This window comes from Eleginops maclovinus, chromosome 16, assembly GCF_036324505.1.
Source record: "Eleginops maclovinus isolate JMC-PN-2008 ecotype Puerto Natales chromosome 16, JC_Emac_rtc_rv5, whole genome shotgun sequence".
NCBI lineage: Eukaryota > Metazoa > Chordata > Actinopteri > Perciformes > Eleginopidae > Eleginops > Eleginops maclovinus.
Window position 1 is genome coordinate 20,614,207 of NC_086364.1, and position 23,499 is coordinate 20,637,705.

Sequence of the window (23,499 nt, forward strand, 5' to 3'; positions counted from 1 at the left end):
ATCAAAGCTCCAAACAGTCTGACCTACTTTCACTGCAGACAAATGAAACAAACATCTAGGGGCCACGCAGTCGTCACATGAAACACAGCTCGTCATTTCCGATTGTACAACAAACACCTGTGTCTGTGTGTGTGTGTGTGTGTGTGTGTGTGTGTGTGTGTGTGTGTGTGTGTTTCTATACTGACAGTGACCAGCGGTTAGAGAGCAGATCACTGATAAACAAGCAGCGCTGTGGCCTTCACTGACCTCCAAACTGTCCCAGGAGAGACACTAAGTACAAATAAGACTCTGAAAATGAGCAGAATCCTCCTGAAGATCTTTAATTATGAAATGGGTAAACCTATACTTTTGGTACTTATTTGGGCAGTACTTTTTGTAATTTTTACCATTTAGTATTGCTACTCAAGTATAAAATCCAAGTAATTCTTCCACCACTGGCAATAAGAGGGATGCATCTATGACCCATCTGAAAATGCAACACTATTTCTCCATCACAACAATGAGGATGACACAATTATCTTATATTCCATGCTTATTTTTTTTGCCAATCTGTTTTTTTTATTACAAACTTAAAAAAGAATCTGATACAATAAGAAACTGCAGTAGTAACTCCCCATTCCCGGGGGTGGGGGCAGCACAGAAAACAGGTCATTGCATTTCAGTAGTGAAAGATTCATTACATCTACAGGGTGTACAGATCAGATACAAAATAGGAAAAAAATAATAAAATACAGGCAGGAAAGAAAGCACTATATTTATACATCTGAACCTTTAATTATATTTATTTGTACTCTTAAATGTTAATTTTTTTTACATAGAAAATAAACTTCTTTTATGACAATGAAATATTCCAAAGTGCAAAATAAAACGCACACATCGATATAAGCAGAAAGGACATCAGAATACAAAATTCTTGTTTGTTTTTCCTCCTTCATAACGCCCAACCCTGGTTGTTGGATGGCCTGCGTTTGGAGTGTGTTTGTACTCTTTTACAGTAATCGTCACATCCTCAGAGGAGCCCGATTCGTATACAGAGGAAATTTCAATAAAACCTCGTTTGATAATCTCACAAATAAGAAGAAGAAAAAAAAAAAGGGTCACTTAGACATTTTGAACATGCACGTGACTCCACTTTTAAAAACACAAATGTTTCCTCGTTTATTTTCCGCAGGCCAATCTCAACCAGGGTCGACTGAACAACAGGTCACATTCACAGCACATTCATTTCCTTCTTCCTTTCCGTAACACTGTCTTCTCATTGAGACGATATACTGATTTTTTGTATTTTTTCTCCCGGGTGCAGAGAGGTAGAAACCCCTTAAATCCTTCAGGGTAATTTAAACTATGGCGTTACATTGCACTGGAGAAGGGCGCGCATCTGTGTGAGCAAAGACAGTCTGGGATATGGCTATAGTATCAGGACCAACGGACCAGGATCATAGAGGGAAGGGAAAAAGATTAAGTACGTTGGAATGTGATGGGATATATAACAGGACATTGTGTTCTAATAAATCTCAACTTGGTTAAGGGGCAGAACAAAATAAAAAAAATCTAGGAAATCTCTAGGGGGGGGGGGGAATGGTTTAGTGACCCTAATTATTTAGAAAATTCATAATGGAAATTGCACTCAAAAACAATCTAAAGTATGGATTGTTTTTAATGTAATGCAGTGTTCGTGGGGAGTAGTGTCTGAATAAAGTGGGGAAAAATAAGTGGGTTGTTTTTCCTCAGAGGAGAAATACAAATATGATGGGATTTCAGGCAAAAGAAAAGAGGAAATTGACTTTGCATGTGAAAATAAATGTAAAATGTGGATTGTTTTGGTTTAAATGCATGTCTATGGGTGGGTGAGTGGATGTGCTTGAATAAAGCAGGGAAAAATAAATGGATAAGTTTGCTCTGAGGATAACAGATAAGCAGGGTAACTCTAAATATGGAAGGAATTGACAAAAAAACTGAAATGTGTAATTTTTGGTTTAAATGCACTGCCTGTGGGGAGTAGTGTTGTCAGACTGCCCTGGGAGCACACAGTCAAAATGAAATCAGCCATCTTTCCACAAACCCACTGTAAACATTCACATCTGAAACTTCAAATCTGACTTGAAGAATGAATACATTTACCCGTCTTATTAGACAAATGCCAAAAAGGTACAAGGTACAATACACATTCAATACTTTATTCTATACATCTTTATTTTTGTCTCGTTTGCATATATTCACGTTATTTTCTGAAAAAATAACCTCGGCATGTAAGAAACTAAACAAATAAATCTGAACGTAAGAACTTTGTATATATACATATTTTTCCTGGACTTGTCTTTTCTTTACTCGTACAAATGTCAGTGATCATATTTGCAAAAAAAACCCAAAATATTTAGAAATAAATTACAAAAACAAAAGAATTATATAAATGCATCTTTTCCCGAACAATCATAATCACATTTATAGACCTCCCCCCATTCCCTTGAAAAGACAGTAAAATCTTGCATGCAAATGACAAGCGGTCACGTTGCAAGGGTCCTCTTTAATAATGGGTTTCTGAAAACATTCAAATAAACAGACTACCAGCATCTCCTCACCAGCGTGATGCGTCTACAAATCAAGCTCCTGTTCGAATCTCTAAAGCATTTCATGGAGGGTAAAGGAATGATGTAGCCACACACAGCCTCAGAAATAAAGTGCTGCTCATCTGAGAGCTACCCCTCCCTGCAGAGACTAACCAACAATCACGTGGACCCGGCTGGTAAACAAACCATTGTCAGAGACAGGACTCAAAACCTAACCGATAAAGAGACAGAAAAAGCCGCAGACCAATTGAGGATCCCTCATCTGTATGAATCTTTTGTCAGCAACCAGAGGAGAAGAGGAGAATTTCAAGAGGAGGGAGAGAATAGTTGGCTTCAATAGCATTTAAGCTCACCACAAACGTGTTCTGGGTTTTAAAGCTCTCCAAGCCAATACAGCCTGGATGCCACCGAGGCGAAAGAAGCCTCTAGCAGCTTCTGCTTTCCCTTTCATTTCCTCTTCTTCATGCTGAGGAAAACCTCTCCTTCAAAGTCATGCTAAGCCATTTATCACAATGCCTGCTGCATCCCTTTTCACCTTCACACACTACCGCCTGTGTGTGTGTGTGCACGTATGAAAGCATGAATTAGCTCCCAGTGTGTTTAATTGAGGTATCAGCGCAGGGTTTATAGTTTTAAAATGCAAACTCGTGTCACCAAGGTTTCCCTGACCTTCCTGGCTGCAGTATCCCCCCGACAGATGCAATACATTCCCCTACGTCGCTCCCTTTACTCCCCCAAGCTGCCTTTTCTGCTCCCTCCACTGCTCTCGCTTCATTTACGCCCGTGTCATGTACACTCATCCCAGCTGACGACACACTGCTCCCAATATACGCCCGGCGAGTCGAAAGGGCCCACCACCGTACAAACAATGGGACACACACGCACACACACACACACACAAAACCCCCCCCACCCACTTCTCTGTATTTGTGGCAAGTAGGGCAGAGCAGATTGCAGAGCAAAGTGCTGAGCTCTACACAGCCGTCGTTCCCTGCAGGACTTGGCGAGGTGCTTCTTTCACAGCATGACAGTGCAGTGCAAAAATGGAGCTACACTAGAACCGGGTCCATTAAACCAAGAAAAAAACAAACACAACAACAAGTCCTTAACATTCAATGCAAAATCATGAACATAAAAGCGATTGGCAAGGACTCAAATGTAGAAAGGAACCCACCCTCCACACCACTCCGGTCATCAAAGCAACAAATGAAAAGGTACGGCGAGATTGGAGGTAACAAAAACGGCATTAGTTATTCAGTGGAAATGGTACTTTTAAATCCTCGTAGTAAAACAAATTCTCATCTCGTATTAGTATCAGAACAATTTGTTAGAAAAAAGTAACAATATCTGGAGTGTAATTTTTTAAACCCACCTCGGGACAACATTTCTTTCTCGGTACAAATGAAGGCTTTAGTTGGCCAGCACGACCGGCTGGAAGGACTGGCTGGGGTATTGCAGGTTGTAGCTTCCTAGCCCCTCCACGAACGGCGGCTTCTCCATGTAGGGGATTCCCCCGTTGCTCCCGATGATGCCCACGCTGGGGGCTGGGGGAGGGCTGGAGAAGGGGTCAAAGGACGGGTTGGTGTGGGGCGCATGGAACGGGCTGGCGTGAGGCTGCATGGGCTGGGAGTCGGTTTCGAAGTAAAGGGCGCCCGGCGATCCTGGGTAGACGAACTCTTTGGCATTGGGGGAGAGCTGGCTGGCGATGGGAGCTCCTCCGAGGGAGTGCAAGGACAGCGACAGGGGCTTGTGCTTGAGCAGGTCCGGCGCCAAGATGGCGGTGGGGGAGCGAGTAAGCATCCTCTGGGTGGGCGGGATGACGGCGCCGGAGCTGGCCGTCGACCCGGCCCCACTGCACTTCTTCATCTTGGTCGAGCCAAATTTGGTGGCAGCGAAGCTGGCGGTGGTAAAGGTGATGGGCTGAGGGCGGGCGGCAGGGATGGCGGAGGGCGGCTGCTGAGCGGAGAGGTAGGGCAGCCCGCCGCTGGGAGGAGAAGGGGTGGAGGTATTGGAGGAGTGGGCGGCGGGGTCGGTGGGCGTGCTGGAGCTAGGGTAGCTGAAGAGGGCGTTGGACATCGGTGTGGGGGAGCTGGAGAGCGACGGCATGAGGGAGGGGGATGCCTGGCTCCCAATCGGCACGAACACCTGAGCGTCCGGGTTGAACCCCAAACTCTTGGCCTCCTCCGCCTCTGCGTCTCCTTTAAGAAATCAGAAACAGGTTTACACATACGAGGGATTTGCCTCGGTTAAGATACTATATTGAGCCCAATTTGGGAGTTTATTTTGTCACAGGAGTAGATAAGACAAGTTAGAAGTAGATCAAATACCAATACAAATGTAAAATAATAAAGATATACACATCAGCAGTAGAAGAAGAAAAAAAACACAATATGAAAACCAATATGATATAAATGCGTTTACCCTCTCTGATCGGCCCCTCAGGCCTCTCGCTGTCACACCCGAGCCCAGGAGGGTCCTCCAGGTAGAGAACCTTCACCGCCCCCTTTTCTCCGATCTGGTAGGAAACCTCGTACGGGTCGATCCACACGCTGAGCTCTGCAGGAACATTTGCACGAACCTCCTCGGTGTCCAGTCCACTCCTCTTGGCGGCTAACTCCACCACGGGGTCTGTCGGGGCTCCGAGGTGAATACAGCGAAAAGCAGAACCTCTAAGAGGGGCTTCGGGGTACCAGTGACCCTCGAACCGAGACATCAGTATCCTCTCCAGCTCCTCGCCGAACAGGTCCGCCCGGCGTCGAGGCAATTTGTTGTACAAGTAGGACACGATGAAGTTGAGGGCGACCTTCACCTCGAGATGCATGGCTGCACCGGGTGAGCGTGGGAGCAAAGGGGGTCGAGACGCTGGAGGGTGAGGCGATGCAAACGGTAACAAGGAGTCTTTCCTCTGGCTTTATTGTAAAGTGTATGATTCCTTTAGTGTCACCATGGTAAAGGCACCTCAAAGGCGGCAGGTTGCAGGCTGTCCAAGTCGTCACAAATGTGGATCTGTGTTTTCAGGTCCCGACTGTCAGGGAGAAAAGAGAAGAAAAGGGTTATTTTATTTTGAAAGAGCCAGAGGAAGATGAAAGGGGAGATCAAGGGAAGTGGATTGAAAATAAACAAAGGGACACTGCGATCCAGATGTTTTATTTGGTACTTCATTTCTTTAAGAGCTATCACGTCAGTTAATGGTTTCCATAGCTAATGTCTAATCTAGATATTATTGTTTTAGGATTTTTATTTTGTGTGTTGTCTTTCTTCTGTGTGTGATGGTATATGTGGAAAACAATAATAAACACAATGGGGAAAATGTTAGGCCATAGAAAGCTATACGGGGTAACTGTCTGCACACCAAGAGTACTAAAATATACTGAAAGTCAATTGTCAGTTTCTTATTGTGCTTACTTTGTATATACACACAAACTGCACCAAAATAAATGCAAATGATACCCTTTTGGTCACAGAAAACACAGATGCACCAGTAAATGTAAACGTTTCATTAAATTACATAATTATTTGGCACACTTATGCCTCCATATGGGTCATTGACTCAAATAAAAAGGCAAGAGAGGAAAAGAAAGGGATTAATAAGCTATGGTTCAGACGTTTCTATACTGATAGAGTGCACACCTTGGTTCAAATCAAAAACTAGACAATTTATTATGGAATTCATTTGAAGCCATCAAAAATAAATCCACAGAGGTTGGACGAACAGTGCAGAAAACACACCATACTGCCTTCAGGAATCAGATGGCACTATAGCAATAATACAGCACATGTGTGAGATGCATGACACACAGCATCTAGCATGTTTTACATTCTATATTCTGGTTTTATCAGCAGCGGGATCTACTGATGGATGAACCAGATGCTGTGTTGTGGGCTCCATAAATCCTTTATAATCTGAATCTGATCCCAGGAACTCATCCTGCTTTGATGCTTAAACACAGTCACACGGAGGCCATGCTGAGTCAAAACCCACTGACGGATTACATGCAACAACAACAACAACAAAAAACCAACAAAAAAAAAAGCAATAACTCCACCGATACTCAGAAAAGAAGGAGAAGCAGGAGGTGTAAAATGGCAGGACAGTAAGTCGACTACACAGAACACCATTTCCCACCATGCAGTGCGTGTGATCCCCCCCTCCCCCCCTTACACACACAAACAATTCACTCACATCCACTTCCCTGCCAGATGGGGATTCAGCAGCTAAGATTAAAAGGACGCCTCGATTAAAGACAATTCTAATGTTATCAGAGATAAAGCTGCATGCAGAGGGACTGTTGAAGATGAGATTGAGATTCACATTCCCCCTCCCCTCCCCTCCCCCCCATCGCATGAAAAAGGTGACATTGAAGGATAAAATGGGGGTTGGTTAGAATGGGTTATAAATAGGGCCCCATTTTGCATCTATTCCTCTCCAGCACTTTGTTTTAAAATGAGTTTGACCATAAAAGGGGAGGTTTGAGCACAGGAGAATCCCCTGGTCCACCTGCAGCAGCCACCATCACTACAACCCTTTAGTCAACACACAGCTAAAGCTACCAGCAGCTTCTCCTGCATGTCATACCCAACATTATATAAACAAAAGCAAGATACACAAGATCCAATGTCATCCAATGACATAAGAGGAGAAGCTCTGTTAGTATATGTTGCTTTAAGAGTGAATTTAATGGTCTAAATCCCAAACCAGAGCTTGCAGTTTTAATAAAAACATCCACGCTCACAAATCCCCTGTCTTTGTATTGTTCACTGTTACACAACTTAAAGGAGCTACAGTGATTTCTGCAGGCCTGTTGTTGCAGGTCAGAGCAGCAGCAGGATCTATAGATCTATTTTTGTTTACATGGACTCATTATCAGAGCTGCATGTGTGCCACTGTGTGCTGCGAACCCCCCAGTTTTTATCTATTGAGCACACGTGAGCTTACAGATAGCATTAGCTAATGTGCAATATAAACACAATAGATAAATGAAAGCAAAAACCCTTTAGAAATATTACAATTGAGGTTTTGAAGCAGAAAATAGAGGCCTACCTCAACCAAGTTACACCTGAAACCTCAATTGGACATGAATATTGTGATGTTTTTCCTTTTCATTGAATGCCCCTCACTTACAAACAGACTGATAATGATAGATGCCTTTAAAATGGGGATATTTCTGCACTACCAGATGCTAAATGTGCAAGATGAGGGTGAGATCGGAGGGATACCAGCTATGTGTGATGCTAAACTCAGATATTAAAAAGGAGCAGGGTCTACCTGGAGGATTACTGCCATATGTCAAAAGGCAGTGGAGCAGAATGGACACTGGTTTAGTACAGAATCCCCCCCAACCATGCCAAATTATCGCTGTAAATTAAATTATAAGGCTAAATAAGTGGTTAACAGCGAGTGTGCCCACTGAGCAATAAAGCAGACAGTCCCTTCTCAACGTAAACAGTCAAACAACGTATAAAATAAGCATGACAGCGGCAAATACTTTAAAAACGAAGGACTTTAGCTCATTTACAACAGGCCAGGATAAAAACAAAAGCTCGGTCTCCATTTAAATGGCTGAACCAGTACTGTCATTCATTACAATGAGCGCATTTTGCAAAGACAAACACAACATGCATGCAATTTAAGGACATTTAAATGCAGTTTCATGCACCAGCTGATATTTATTTACTCACATATCGTCTCTGATGCTCTTCTTGTCTTGCAGCTTCTGCGTTTCTCTTGTAATTCCCCTGTGTTGTCTTCGATTTCAAGGCGGATGTATCGAGTCCTTGGTGCAAATGCAGAGCACTGGATATTTTTCTCACCCCAGTGTTGCTTTTATAAAGATGCTGCCCCCATTTCTGCAAGGTCCAAAGGGTTTCCCAGTTTGTCTCCAGCTGACAGTTTGCATGGAGGCTCCAGAGAAACTTTACTGTTTGACAACCCGGCGTATTTATACAGAGTGACTCGCCCACACGCCCGTGACGGCAGGGACTACTTTCGTCATATTATAGTAGCTGGTGCTTTATTATTATTATTCGATACAACGGTATTTATGCATATGTGATGCTATCAGTAAATCATTGAGGTCATTTCATATGTATGCAGAATTTTTATATCACTATTACCAAGTAGATTTATTATTTGGAAAAACAATAAAACCAAAAGCTATTTTCTTACTTTTCATTTATCACACCACATTTAAGACTTCATTTCATAGTCCTCTATTAAAAAATAGCAATGTCCAAAACGCTCATTTGGGGCATGTTTTCCTCCATGTTTACCTTGCAGGCTCTAGTTAAATTGGCGGAGGGATATTTGTAGTTTCTAACGGTGCTGTGCAATTTGCTAAAAATATAAGCGGTGATAGCAACAGAGTCCCTATTGGCTGAGAGGGGGGAGGACCCTCACGTTATTGGGCTTCAGCATCCATTCAGCAGCTAAAGCAACTTGACATTTACCAGGGGCTTGTGGGAAATGTGGTTCTTCCCACTAAATGATGTGCGGTATTGTTAATGTTAAATAAAAGACATGCAATGGAAATGTATTGATTCCAGGTTTGTTATGGATTCAAAACAATCTACATTTTGCTCATCATTCCTCTACAGTAGCCTACAAGAGGTACTGTGATTATGGAGTGTATATTCAATAAAGAAATATAACTCACTGATATGGACTAAATGAAAACACAGACATTTCACCTCTCCAGGTACACATATGAAAGCCATGTTTTTCACTTAGTCTTATGAGTTAAGTAGGCATTATTTGATTTCATCCATAATGTCTTCAATTTTTAAGACAAGTAAGACATTTAACCAAAATTGTTGATAGTCTACATCTTTCATGACAGATGGCATTTAAAGAATCTTATGTGAAAAGGTGTAACAAAGTATTATTCTACACCTATTTGATTTATTGGCATGAAAGTCTGGCATATTTCATTTAAAATAAAGGTATGACCATGATCTAACTTATTTTAATATAAATCCCATTTCAAAAAATTTAACAGATATTCTGCTTTATAATTTAAATTCTGAAGTACATATATTTTCTGAATAAATTGTCAGGGTTATTCCTCTTTTTTTAAATATATTTCTATTTAATTATTTGATAATGTTTAATATCTTCTATATTTGCTTCTTGTTTAACAATCTTCCTACTTTGTTAATATATGCACCATTGTTCACCCAAGAAAAGTCCTTGTATGTGTAAACCTACTTAGCAATGAACATGATAATAATAATGATGAATAAATGAATAAACAAATACATAATTAAATAAACACATAACAATAATAATAGTAATAGTCAAACATTTTTTATTACAATTTATATTACGTTTCCTGTTTCACCGACTAATAAACATAACGGGCTCTAAGCCGGTTACGTCACATGAGGGCGACACACATCTTTGTCAGTGAACAAAATGGCGTCTTACTGTTTGACTGTCACCAGACTGCGGGTAAGAAAACGTTATTTTAACTTTTACAGACTTCATAACCGGCTTGTTTTCGAGTACATATATGACAACAGATATGTGATTCTGTATCGTCATATTTTTTTTCTCTTAAGTTTTACCGTTAGCCGGTAAGTGCGTAGATAGCAACCGTTACTCAGGTCACCGTGTCCTCGTGTGAGCCTTGGAAGCGACGGCTTGTAACGGCTATAAAAGCACCCAGATTTCACAACAACAAGCATTATACCGTGTAATTGTTAATATCACTATGTAGTTAAATCAGTAGCAGCTGAATATTGTGTGGAAACGTTCTCAGGTGGCCCGATATTTGCAAGGTGATCACAAGGTTACAGAGTTTTCTTGAACGCGCACTTCATCACAGCTCCTCCTGACAGCTGGGACTGATGCACAGCACTGTTTCTGATGTTTTGTTGGAAAGTTGAGGAAATAAGACAGTATATATTCAGTCTGAATAGCACAGGGCCTTCCCTTCGTAGCTGTATCCAAAAGGATGTAAACACAAGTATTTATGCCACTCATAAAATCACCTACAGCCTTCACTCTCATACATGTTTGAACTCAGTGCTGAAGGATTTCAAGGTTGTTTTTGTAATTGCAGAATAGTTACAGCATTGTTTTTGGTATTGAGAACATCATCTAAAAGTGCAATATGCAATGTACTTAATACATAAACGAAATAAAGAAGTGAAATACTGCAATATTGGTGCAAGTAAAATAGAAAAAGATGAAGCCGATTTATAGAATGAAATACTAATAAGTGGAACAAAATATTGCTTATTGTCATAGGGATAGGGTGTTTAACTATGTGAACTGTAAACAGACGTATGTGCTATAACAAATGGGTTAAGGAATCTAACGTAATGTCTAATGTGGGAAAGTGACTACGTACATTTACATAAATACTATGTTATATTACTTATAACTTCCATTTTATATCACTTTATACTTCTGTTCCACAACAAGACAGAGGTTTACTTTTTTACTCCACTACACTTTGTTACGAGTTCCTTTTTAACACAATAAACAACACGCTGTCCTCATATGACCTGACTGCACTGCTACTATACTTATCTAAAATTGGCTCGAGAGGTTTAAGAAAAGCAAGATATTTTTTATACTTAAGTACATTTTGCTGATATTATTTCTTTACTTTTACCTTAATAACATTTTCGATTTAGTACTTAAATTAGATAGATTATTTTAATGCCATAGTATTTCTACTCTGACCTATATTTAGTGTGTTGTCTGCTCTGTAAGGGCATGCTTTTCTTGGTGATTCGTCAGTTTATAACCTCATTATTCTTATTTAGGTACATCCAAATAATACCATCCATCCATCTTCTCCCGCTTTTCCGTCAGGGTCGCGGAGCAAATAATACCCTTCCAGAATAATGTCATCCCACCCTCCCCATCACATACGACCTCATGCATTATTCTTATCATTAACATCCTATGGTATAAACGAGGAGAAAAATACAGGGAGACTAGGAACAAAAACATGTTGTATTACAGACAGAAATGGAGCTTCATTTTTGAAAAGAGGACAAACATGGCTGCCAGTGTTGTGTGCTTGAGTTGTATACGTTTCAGATTTGTCTTTACTTCCTGTAGTGTACGTTTATGAGATGGTAACGAAGTCTTTTTCCATTTGAAGAAAGTCAATTGACAATATAGCAAAGCAAAGTAGAAAAGGCTTTCTCAGCTTTTAGTCTCCCTTTTTTAATCCACGTGTTAAGGTTATTTTTGGATCATTATGAGATACATAGCATAGCATAGCATAGCATAGAATTGTGTTGACATTATATAAAAAGCTGTTCCTTAAAATCATTTCTTTATGTTTAGTTTTTTTTGATGGATGGGACACAATAAAAGTCAACATTTTCCAGAGGATTTTTCCAGTTCTGTAGTTAATATACCTCCTCTGATTTTCTCAGCCTCTGTCTCTAGTGCTCATACATCAGCAGTGTAGTGTTTCAGACTGTCGGCAACAGGCTAACCCTGAAATATGAGCTGTGTGAACTTTCACCCAGTTTCCTCTGAGCAGAGTGCGTTCCTCTGAATATCAACACTGAGGGCAGATGGTAAACATAGCGGCCGGTCATGGGTAGACTAAGGTCACTCATTGGCAAGAGAGATTAAAATAAAATCCGGTACTATTGCTTGATATAGGCTAGTTATCGCAGTAGCTAATGTGGCTTTATTCTGTCTAATATTACGCTTTTGATATATTTTGGATGAAACAGTTGTATACAGAGTGGATTGTGCTCCCTAATAAAGCTAGAACAGCACAATTAGATTTATTAAAATGCTTTATGCAGTGTACAGATTTGTATCAGTCTGATTTTCAGGAAGATTCTTACCCTATTTGACAGCCTGACATTCAAATTGTGTCATCACAATACAGAACCGTTTTGTGTTGATTTAATGGAGTAAAAGCAAGTTATTAAGCCCAAAGAGTCCCCACTGGCTTTGCTGTCCAAAGCAAACATCTGGATATTTTTCAAATGACAGAGTTAGATTGTAGGTTGTAGTCCAGTAGAGTAGGGCATCTATTGTCTGTAAAACAGTGGGAAAAGATGAACAGAATTGTAAAACTGATCAACTAAAGTATGCTGTGTTCACCTCCAATAATGGTTTTTAAGAGTTGCTCAGGACATTCAGAATGTGCTCTCTATTCAGATGTCAATGTTCAACCAGATTAACCGAGCCATTTGTGACCAAATTAGAGGATTCTTCGTCTGTGTTTTTACCCACTGTTTATTATAGGTTATGTTTTAACCATCCTCCCATGTGGTTCTCTTCTTTCACACTTTATGGCCTCTGTTTCCTCTGCGTCTATAACTCAAATCTTTATGCGTCGTACCACACAGTACGGTAAAACTTTGTTTATGGGGCAATTGCTCAAAACTGTCCTTTGTCTCCTCTGCTCCAGCTGGCCCTCGGAAGCGGGGCGAGGCGTCTACATGTCTCCTCGGCCTTCAGCGCCAAGGTGGCCATGAGCCGCTTTGAGCCCAACAGCAGCGTGAACTATGGGAAGCTGCACGAGAACATCAACATTGTGCGCCAAAGGTCAGAAGTTGCCCTGCTATACAGAGAGCTTGATGAGTACAGTTCGGCTCATGAGGAGGGGTGGCTGTTTATGACAGCTGCGCGGTTTATCCCGGGACATTTACAGTGTTGACTAATGAGGGCCTACAGAGCTACCTTTGGATGTCTTGGTGTTCCCGCCTACTGAGGCTCCTTTTTTGTCGGCTGACCTGGAAGTTAGCATTGTAAAGATCTCCCTGGAAAGCTAACGTTAGGCTATAAACAAACTACATCACCGTCACATGACTTCACGCCAACACCGCTAAGCTAAAGGTGGCTAATGTTTGGCGTGATGATGTGTTTTGAAACGACCACTTCTAGTCCCAGAAATCCTCATATGACCTGACTGCACTTCTACTATACTTAGTAGTATATCTAAAATTGACTCGAGAGGTGTAAGAAAAATAAGATATTGTTGATACTTTAAGTACATTTTACCTTAATAACATTTTCAATTCAGTACTTAAATTAGATAGATTATTTTAAGGCCATAGTATTTCTACTCTGACCTATATTTAGTGTGTTGTCTGCTGCTAAAAAGCTAACATTATGCTAAAACAAACTACATCACGGTCACATGACTTCACGCCAACACCGCTAAGCTAAAGGTGGCTAATGTTTGGCGTGATGATGTGTTTTGCAACCACCATTTCTAGTACCATAGAAGCTTAAGACTCACCATGGGGGTATTAACTGACCTTTTCTATGTAGTCGAACAAAACGTGAAAACCTCTCCAGCTTGTTTCAACCACAGACCTTCATTGTGGAATCAAACCATTGACTTGAAGACGAGGGAGCCTTGAGGTAAAATTGTAACTCATTTCCAGGTTTAGGACTCATTCCTGCACCACTCCACAGGAAAAACGTCTTGTGTTGCTTCTTTATGGCGTCATATTATCAGTGAATTCCCAGGTGTTTGCTGTCCTGATAAGCCAAAGTTTATTTTGTCAGAGCATCAGATACACTTTAGCACTTTCCTGAAGTAAGACACACACTGAGGAACACTTCAAGTACACTTACAGACTATAAACAATCCCCCGTCTCTTAATCCTCTCCTCCAGGCTCGGCCGTCCTCTCACTCTGTCGGAGAAGATCGTGTACGGTCATCTGGACGATCCAGTGGGGCAGGATATCGCCCGTGGCCGCACCTACCTGCGCCTGCGTCCCGACCGCGTGGCCATGCAGGACGCCACGGCTCAGATGGCAATGCTTCAGTTCATCAGCAGCGGTTTGCCCAGGGTGGCTGTTCCCTCCACCATCCACTGCGATCATCTGATCGAGGCCCAGATCGGAGGGGTGGAGGACCTGCAGAGGGCCAAGGTGAGGGCAGACATATGAATAGATTATGATACATATTGTACATGTATTTTTAAAAACCAGATGAACAAACGCTAGTTGCAGCTTCAGAGAATTACTGCTTTTCCACCCAGTACACCTTTTTTATAACATTTTTCAACCACTTTTAATCAAAGGCACCTTTTGGAAGATAATTTGGTTTCAGTCAAAACCTCCTTAACGGTGGCTCCAAACAATAATTCAATGGGTTAGTTCAAAACCCTGATTGATCAAACAGTCAGTTAAATTACAGGATCTAGGATTACATTGCATTTTATTAATAAAAGGTGACATCAAGGATATTCAGTAAAAACCAAAAAAACTCCCCAATTTCTCTGAACACAGGAAGTAAACGAGGAAGTGTACAACTTCCTGGCCTCGGCTGGGGCCAAGTACGGAGTGGGCTTCTGGAAACCCGGATCAGGAATCATCCATCAGGTAAATACCTTTTCTGTTAATTAAAAAAACAGCGGTCCTTAAAACATGCATCCCAAGATAACTGACTGTGTGACTGACTGTTTGTCCCTTTGCTTGGACAGATCATCCTGGAGAACTATGCATACCCTGGAGTGATGCTGATCGGTACAGACTCACACACTCCCAATGGCGGTGGCCTCGGCTCCATTTGTATCGGAGTGGGAGGAGCGGACGCTGTGGACGTCATGGCAGGAATCCCCTGGGAGCTCAAGTGTCCCAATGTGAGTTCTGATATCTCAAATTAATTGCTATATCATTTGCAGTTTAAGTGACTAAAATCCCCCTGAAATGATCCAGCTGTGTGTCTAAACTGTGTGTTTGGTTTTCCTTTCAGGTGATCGGAGTGAAGCTGACAGGAAGTCTGTCTGGATGGACCTCTCCGAAGGACGTCATCCTGAAAGTGGCCGGCATCCTGACGGTGAAGGGCGGCACCGGAGCCATCGTGGAGTATCACGGACCGGGAGTGGACTCCATCTCCTGCACAGGTGGGGATCAGTTTCATTACAAATGTTAAAAACACAGGTGAAAGATATTCAAAGTGATAAAGAGAACAGAGAACGCTTCAACGACCAGGCCTGACGATAAATGCACCCAGAAATAATTCAGATGAATTACTTACGTTTTGTTTGAAGTCATAATGATTCATGTGTTCTTCTTTTGGTCAGAGCCCTTTATTTTTTGATTGCTGTCGGGATTTCAATGTTTATTCTGTCTTCATGTTTCTTAACAAACATGCATGAAAACCCAACTGGCAATATCAATTTCAGGGTGAAAAATATATCCAGTATGATGTATTTAATGAACTTAACTATCAAGACTTAACAACCAACATTCATCCGTTCCTTGCTTGAATAGAAGGTTAGTGTATTATCTTTAGTGCGGTGTGTTTGACTCGTTGGCTAAAATAACACTTTGTTTTTTCAGGAATGGCCACAATCTGTAACATGGGCGCTGAGATCGGAGCCACCACCTCCGTTTTCCCGTACAACCACCGCATGAAGACGTACTTGGAGAAAACCGGCCGTGGAGGTCAGTCCCCTACCGTCAGTCTCACTTCAGTGTTTAATAAATGTGTTTTACCAACAGCTTCCTTCTTCATTCCCTCTCAGAGATCGCTGTATTTGCCGATCAGTTCAAAGACGACTTGGTTCCAGATAAGGGCTGTGAATACGACCAGGTCATCGAGATCAACCTGAGTGAGGTGAGTCATAGAAATAAATAAATGAGCTTCATAATTGACTCGAAGCTTGGCAGTAAAACAAATCTCTTCATGTAGAAACACTGACCTACAAAACCTTGCATATGCTGTAAGTAAAAGTTATTCCAAGGCAGCTTCGATGTGTTAAAACTAAACTCTCTCCTCCAACAGTTGAAGCCCCACATCAACGGGCCCTTCACCCCCGACCTGGCCCACCCTGTGTCTGAAATCGGGGTCACGGCTAAGAAGAGCGGCTGGCCCCTGGAGGTGAAAGTCGGTCAGTATCTGTGACGGCAGCTGTATTATCTTACATGGTTTTAATGCTTTGTCTGGTGAAAGTTGATATGACTTTCTTTGTTCCAATGAGCTGTTGACCGGAGATCTCGTTACAGCCCCTGTCATGTGGCCTTTTAAGAGTAGCTTAGTCGAATGAGTGCAAAATAGGTCCAATTATTACAGAATGAATAGAATATAATTAGGATGATAAGGCCAGTTCCTTTCCACACTGTTCCTTTCATTTTAGATGCAGAAAGGGTCTTTTTTCTTTACTGTAACTGTGCACTCCTTCGCTTCCTTGTTCTCACTTCCCTCACATCTCGTCTCCTGCAGGTCTGATTGGCAGCTGCACCAACTCCAGCTACGAAGACATGGGCAGGGCGGCGTCTCTGGCCAAACAAGCTCTGGATAAAGGTCTGAAGTGCAAGGCCCAGTTCACTGTCACCCCCGGCTCCGAGCAGATCCGCGCCACCATCGAGAGAGACGGATATGTGAGTCAGAGTCTGTCAGGGGCATTTTCCTCCAGCATACTGAAAGGATTTATTCTAATTCATGTTGTCCCTCCTCCAGGCGAAGATCCTGAGTGATGTCGGTGGGATTGTCCTTGCTAATGCGTGTGGACCCTGCATCGGACAGTGGGACAGGTATGCATCTCATTCATTAAAGTCCAGATGACTTTTTGTAGAAGTATTCCCCTCATAAGTCTGATTTAAACAGGTTGCTCACTGCACAAATATACAAAATGAAGTCTCAGGATCAAATAAAAGAGGTGCATGTCAACCACAACGCCTCAGACTAACATGCTCCGTGTTTTTACAACTTCAGGAAGGATGTAAAGAAGGGAGAGAAGAATACAATCGTCACCTCCTACAACAGGAACTTCACCGCCAGGAATGATGCTAACCCTGCTACTCATGCTTTCGTCACCTCCCCTGAGGTAAGAATGAAGCGACACACACGCTCAGAAGTTCATAATAACGGTGAAATCCACAGACAGACCAACAGTAGCTCATGAATACAAATGTCTGTACTTCTTTGACCCTAATTATGTAATTGAATCTAGATCGTCACAGCCATGGCCATCGCCGGGACCCTCGACTTCAACCCAGAGACCGACTACTTGACCGCTGCCAACGGAGAGAAGTTCAAGCTGGAGCCCCCCACCGGTGACGAGCTTCCCTCCAGAGACTTCGACCCCGGCCAGGACACCTACCAGCACCCCCCCGCCGAGGGTACCTCACTGAAGGTGATTTTTCTCTCCAAAGAGACAGTGTTTAATCGTGACAATCCAGAGAGCAGCACAGCACTAATGCACCCGTTTTAAAGGGATCTGAGCATCATAAACCCAGAAGAGCTACATGAATAATACACAGCATCGTAGCAGCTGTTTGTCCTTAAAGCTAAAAGAAATCAAAGAAAACTGAGCAACCAGGTAGCGGATCTTACGCAGGATGAAAGTCATTGTCCGGGCAGGAATTCTGTTTAGAGAGTTTATTTTCCTTGGGTTAAAAACAATGGCTTCACCTCCCCTTTTTCTTTCCTGTGTTTATAAAACATCATCCTGCTGCATCCAATAATTACCCAAATCACCCAGTGCCTTCAAAAGCAAAGCATAAACAGCTCAAATGGACCTAATGACACTAAATGATTGTCTGCTCCTCTGTCCTTTGGAAATATCCTTGGATGAACCCTGATGTCTGACTGTGATCTTGGTGTTGTTCAGGTGAACGTGAGCCCCTCCAGTAACCGTCTGCAGCTGCTGGAACCCTTCGACAGGTGGCACGGAAAAGACATGGAGGAAATGAGGGTCCTCATCAAGGTGAGCAGAGAAACGCCACTGAATTATATCAATGCTGCCGTGTGTGACGTAAATAACCATCGTTTAATTTGCACTCCTGTCCTGATCCTCTGCTGCTGTAGGTGAAGGGGAAGTGCACCACCGACCACATCAGCGCCGCCGGGCCCTGGCTGAAGTTCCGCGGTCACCTGGACAACATCTCCAACAACATGCTGATCGGAGCCGTCAACATCGACAACGAGGCCATCAACAAGGTGAAGAACCTGCTGACGGGGGAGTTCGGAGGGGTGCCTGACGTGGCCCGCCACTACAAGGTGAGTCTGAGGGGACGGGGACCGTGGACATGTATACATTTATACATTACCCGTTCCTGAATGTTTTTATGTCAGGATAAAGGGTTCATTTTATGCTAGTGCCAGAAATAACAGGCTGGCTTGCATACATATTGAGAAAAAGGATTATGATTACTTTAATTAGGTTTTGGGTTTTTTATTCAAATCTGTAACATCTGGGGTCAATTTTGTAAAATCATTGTAAACATTTTGTTTTTTTACTCTGAAAAGAGGTTTGATTTTGTGTAAATTAAGTCAATTGACCATAAATTCTGGTAAAATTGGTGGTAATAAGTAGGAATAAAGTTGCCTTAAAAGGTGTTGTGTAGATTTGGGTGATTATTTACACTATATGCTTTATAAATAGTCCAACCATGAGGACAACAGTTGATAAGAAGACGACACAAGGGTTAAATATAAATGTTAAATGGGACGATTCAAGTTCCTTTTGCCATAATGACTGGCATATAATCCCTCTTATTACAACGCTACTGTTAAATAAATCAATTATTTAACACAACGTATTGATTTATAGACCCGTGTCCCCTCGTTAACATCCTGAAGCGTTCTTTTTGCTAGATACTAAACCCCAAAAATGTCTACCATAGTATACGATATTAAAGTGTATGTAAATTGCTTTGGATGAAACTGCAATGTGTGTCATCTCTTTATATCTGAATTTAACAAGAAACTGAACCTAAAGGCACAATTAACGATTGTTACTGCTCTGTTTTAGCTAGATGTACTTACTTAAACTGAGGGTGGATTATGTAGCATGCTGTAGTGCTATCAAAGAAAAGCACTATTCTTATTCGAGTTGCGTACCTTCCGAGCAACTGATTTCCCAGTTTCCCTCGATGGGACTTCTGTCTTCTCTGTCCTGGTCCCAACTACTTCCTTTTCTTCGTTTAAAGGCCAACGGAGTTAACTGGGTGGTTGTGGGAGACGATAACTACGGAGAGGGATCCAGCCGAGAGCACGCCGCCCTGGAGCCTCGTCACCTCGGAGGACGCGCCATCATCGTCAAGAGCTTCGCCAGAATCCACGGTATGTTTACCGCCAACATCAGTCTGTCTTTACAGCACTTTCATTACGCTTTCACTCGAACCGTTCATTTATTTTCTTCTGTGAAAGGGAAGCAGTGTCTCAATGAGTGTGTTTTGGTTTCAGAACAAACTGATGACTATTTACTGGCGTGTTTACAGTGTGCTAGAGAAAGGGATGTCTCCTAAGAGAGTCTCTGAGTAATAGTTACTGTCCATTAGAGCCCGTTTGTTACAGGACGCTACATGTAGTGAAGTGGGGAGATGAAAGCCTGCAATCATTCCACTGAAAACATTTCAGAAGACACAAAATAAATGCTGTTGCTTATTCTGTCTTGGCAAAAAAAAGATTCCAACAGCATGACTTCTGTGCAAAAAGCTTATTCATGTTGATAAGCGCTGATCAATAACCACCAGTCACACACTCACACTCTTATGCATTATTCTGCATGACCTTGTGTATCTGTGTAATCGATATTCTCCCGACACACAAAGAGCTCTTCTCCGGTTACCTGATGATCGTTACGGGTCCGTCTCTTATTTCCATCTTTTCTCTCTCCTCCTCACAGAGACCAACCTGAAGAAGCAGGGCCTGTTGCCTCTGACGTTTGCCGACCCCAAAGACTACGACAAAATCCGCCCCGATGACAAGATCTCAATCACCGGGCTGAAGACCTTTGCTCCCGGCAAGGTGAGCAGTATGATGAAGTAACGAAGTATTGATCCACAGGACAGCTGAGCTTCTCTTAAAGGGGACTTGTTAGGCTAGGCACCAAGACCGTACATTTAGGTACATAATACTTGCTTTAACGTTCTAAAAAAACATTATTTGATTCACTTCCTGTCTCAGTTTTAGCTCTATTCCCTTAAGCCCCGCCCCCTTCCTCACTGTCCTTCCTATATGTAGCTCATAAACAAATGCATTTTGGTTAAGTATCGTTTTCTTTCTTTGAGATTTAACCATTAAATTCACAAAAGAGGAAACGTGTGTTGTAAACATGCTGCTGTAACAAAACAATTATCCAATTAAGCATCAATTAAGTACATCTGATCTATTAATACCCTTTACAGCAAAATACAAAAAAATATGTTGTGCATTACTTCATGATTTAAGTGCTTTGATACTAATTGTTACCCACACCTACTTTGTAATCACAAATTTAACTTTTTACAATTCTGTACCTTTGTGGAAAACCCTAGATGAATGATTTTCCCCTCCTCTGCCCCCCTAGTCCCTGACAGCCGTGATCAAGCACAGCGACGGCAGCCAGGAGTCGATCACTCTGAACCACACTTTCAACGAGACGCAGATCGAGTGGTTCCAGGCCGGCTCCGCCCTCAACAGAATGAAGGAGCTCCAGTAATCAACGACGAGAGGAGGGAAGGAAGGCGGGGCCTGTAGGGGGGCCAATGAGGGGCCTTGGCGTGGGTAAAGAAAGGGGAGAAACGTGGGCCTAGAGAGGGCAAAGAGGAAGAGACGATGGATGGTAACCAGACTTTAGTTTGTTTAGGGACAGCTGTAGTGATGCTCAATTAAAAGAAACACACACACACAATGTCGCTGTACAGATGAAAAGCGCACACACACACACATGAGCACGTACAGTTCACGCACAGCCAGGATTACTGTTATTGCACCACCAGGCAGATTCACACAACCACACAGAACCACAGCTTGGATCCACTCCTATAACGATTATCAGATTTAACACGCCATTTATTTTCCCACTTTAGTCTGAAGTAACCAAACCTGATCTACACGCAGAATATTATAAAAAAGACGGTGTTAGCAGACGAGTTAACGGCTTCCTGCTTCAATATCAACTGTAAAATCCACTCATTCTCCATTTCACATCCTTTTTAAGTGTCTGTCTTGATTCCATCCAAACGGTTCTAAAATCAGAGTCATTTAAGTCCTATGAATGTACTTTTCCTTTAACTTCATCCATATTTATTATAACATTGCACCAGATGTAAATGAAAGCCGTTCGTTTTCATTCATTTTTCGTCTTTGTTCGGCTGCTAGAGTCACCCTTATGGACCTGTGCTAGTTGAGAGCCACACTGTAGACGGCGCAATTATTGACTGTAGTGGCATTATTGATATCCCATCAGCCCCTGCTGCAATGTAATGGTACACACACACACACACACACACACACACACACACACACACACACACTCCCTGCTGCTCGTCCAACGCTTGCTCGCTCTTTCCTAAATCTTTCATGTGGTATCACAGCCCGTTGTGACAACCTGGGACTGAAACCAGACACATACGACCATTGTGTTTGTGTGGACTCGCCAATTTTGTTTATTTCCATGTGTGTGTGTATATAGACTTTTTGTTTTGGTGGTTAACATCAGTCTGCTTCCCTCTTTGCTCTCCCTTAGGCCTGTTAATGTAGTCCAAACCTCAACCTGATATGTCACTCGAGCTTCTATTGGTTAGCGCTCCAACACATTGTACGTGTTAGGCATCTCCATAAGCATGGAGACATGTCACAGTAGAGGCTCTCCTGAAACTGAGGTTGAGGTTTGGTTCGCCATAGCTTGCTGTCCTCTTACACAAACTAACGCACAATCTAGTGTCCAGACACCTGTTTACTAGCACTTTGAAGAGTTAGGAGAGTTGTTTTGGGACTGCTTCGCCCTGCTTGATTCATCCACTGCAAACATTTACGTCTTCAGTGCACATCTTCAGTAATAGTCACTGTTAAAGCACCAGTTATCAGACAGTAGAAAAACAAAAGTCTTGCCATGACGTTGAATCGGTGGTTAAATATAATTGAGGTGATCGCTGCTGTTATGGGTAATGTGGCACCTATAAATCTTCACAGTAAAATCGTCAGGATGAACGGTTCCTGAGCTCAGTCCCTATGAAAAAAAGTTTGGACCTGTGTGTAAATGATGTGATATATAGCTGCACTTTGTATAGGGGCGTGTACATAAATCATGAAATAGATAAATATATATATTAAAACAAAGAAAGAGTGTGGGCTGCCTGTCTAAATGAGAGCGGTTAACATGATGTAGAGTCCCCCCTGTGGTCGTCAATTAACTGGCATTAATGTAACGTGTTAAAAACCACATTGCATTGTGGGTGAATTAAAGCACAGATACCGGATTGTAGCTGTGGGCTTTGACAGTTGTTAGGGACTTTTAGGAAGGGGACTTTGTGTATTTTTTTCTTGATTTTTACTTCTGTTCGAATAGTTTTAAGGGGAAAGGTGATTTGAAAGAGCGGACGGCCAACTTTTAAGACGTTTTTGGACGTCAATGACTCCATTCAGGGGTTCATATATTCAACTGAAAATCATCGTCACTGCACACTCCTGTGCCACTGTATTCAGATTTACTGCCAAAGATGCCTAATGAATATGTTCAAGTATCCACCCATCATTATGTGATCTGTGAAATGTCCATAATTGTTTTAATATGTACAGGGAGTTGTTTCCTACATAAATCACCCGGTTTACCCATCTTGCAAAAATGCTGATTAATCTGATCATCCATTGTCCATTTTAAAACCAGCTGCTTGTGAAACACTTTGCTAATGTAACCCTGAGTTTTTAAAGTTCTGTAAAGCGACAAATCAAATGATGTTTAAAAAAAAAAAGCATGTATATCATGTCCTTTTGTACTCAGGCGTCCGGCTTCCTCTTGTGTGTTTGAATTACCTTCACACCACGCTTCATGTGTTCAGATAAAGCTAACAAAGTATGGAATATGTGAACAGATGTTTTAGTGATGATTCCCCTCACACTCCGGTGTCAGCATTAAACTCTTTGTAAAAGTAGATGGTTCGAATCGTCTGCGGTTTTATTGCTTGAGAGATTAAAAATATCTTGATAAAATGAATAAAGATGACATTCAGAAGTGAATATTTGTGTGTTTTCTTTCTGTAATGACAGCATGTGTTACA

The 23,499-nt window shown here is 42.0% G+C and overlaps 2 protein-coding genes across 2 annotated transcripts; one reads left to right on the forward strand and one right to left on the reverse strand.

The window, feature by feature from the left end:
- Positions 1-533: 533 nt before the first annotated feature.
- LOC134878680 (protein Tob2) lies at positions 534-8,495 on the reverse strand. Its single transcript, XM_063904863.1, has 3 exons — positions 8,247-8,495; positions 4,989-5,592; positions 534-4,765 (listed from the first exon to the last, which is right to left on the reverse strand). The coding sequence occupies exons 2-3, from the start codon at positions 5,386-5,388 to the stop codon at positions 3,978-3,980; spliced, it is 1,188 nt and encodes a 395-aa protein (XP_063760933.1). The 5' UTR covers positions 5,389-5,592; positions 8,247-8,495; the 3' UTR covers positions 534-3,977.
- A 1,443-nt stretch (positions 8,496-9,938) lies between these two features.
- On the forward strand, positions 9,939-23,458 carry LOC134877823 (aconitate hydratase, mitochondrial-like). The gene is made up of 18 exons (XM_063903482.1): positions 9,939-10,014; positions 12,962-13,098; positions 14,178-14,436; positions 14,797-14,889; positions 14,991-15,149; positions 15,263-15,413; positions 15,853-15,957; positions 16,038-16,129; positions 16,298-16,403; positions 16,736-16,893; positions 16,973-17,046; positions 17,228-17,339; positions 17,466-17,648; positions 18,126-18,221; positions 18,323-18,514; positions 19,447-19,579; positions 20,145-20,266; positions 20,808-23,458. Exons 1-18 carry the CDS (start codon positions 9,979-9,981, stop codon positions 20,937-20,939), a joined length of 2,340 nt encoding a protein of 779 aa, XP_063759552.1. The 5' UTR covers positions 9,939-9,978; the 3' UTR covers positions 20,940-23,458.
- Positions 23,459-23,499: the final 41 nt, after the last annotated feature.

Bases quoted from the DNA above. Each gene is read 5' to 3' on its own strand.
- LOC134877823 (XM_063903482.1), top strand. From the start codon at position 9,979: ATGGCGTCTTACTGTTTGACTGTCACCAGACTGCGG. The intron at 15,958-16,037 runs GTCAGTCCCCTA...ATTCCCTCTCAG, and splicing joins GGAGAAAACCGGCCGTGGAG to AGATCGCTGTATTTGCCGAT. The intron at 17,340-17,465 runs GTAAGAATGAAG...AATTGAATCTAG, and splicing joins CTTTCGTCACCTCCCCTGAG to ATCGTCACAGCCATGGCCAT.
- LOC134878680 (XM_063904863.1), bottom strand. From the start codon at position 5,388: ATGCATCTCGAGGTGAAGGTCGCCCTCAACTTCATCGTGTCCTACTTG. The intron at 4,766-4,988 runs GTAAACGCATTT...GATTTCTTAAAG, and splicing joins TGAGGGGCCGATCAGAGAGG to GAGACGCAGAGGCGGAGGAG.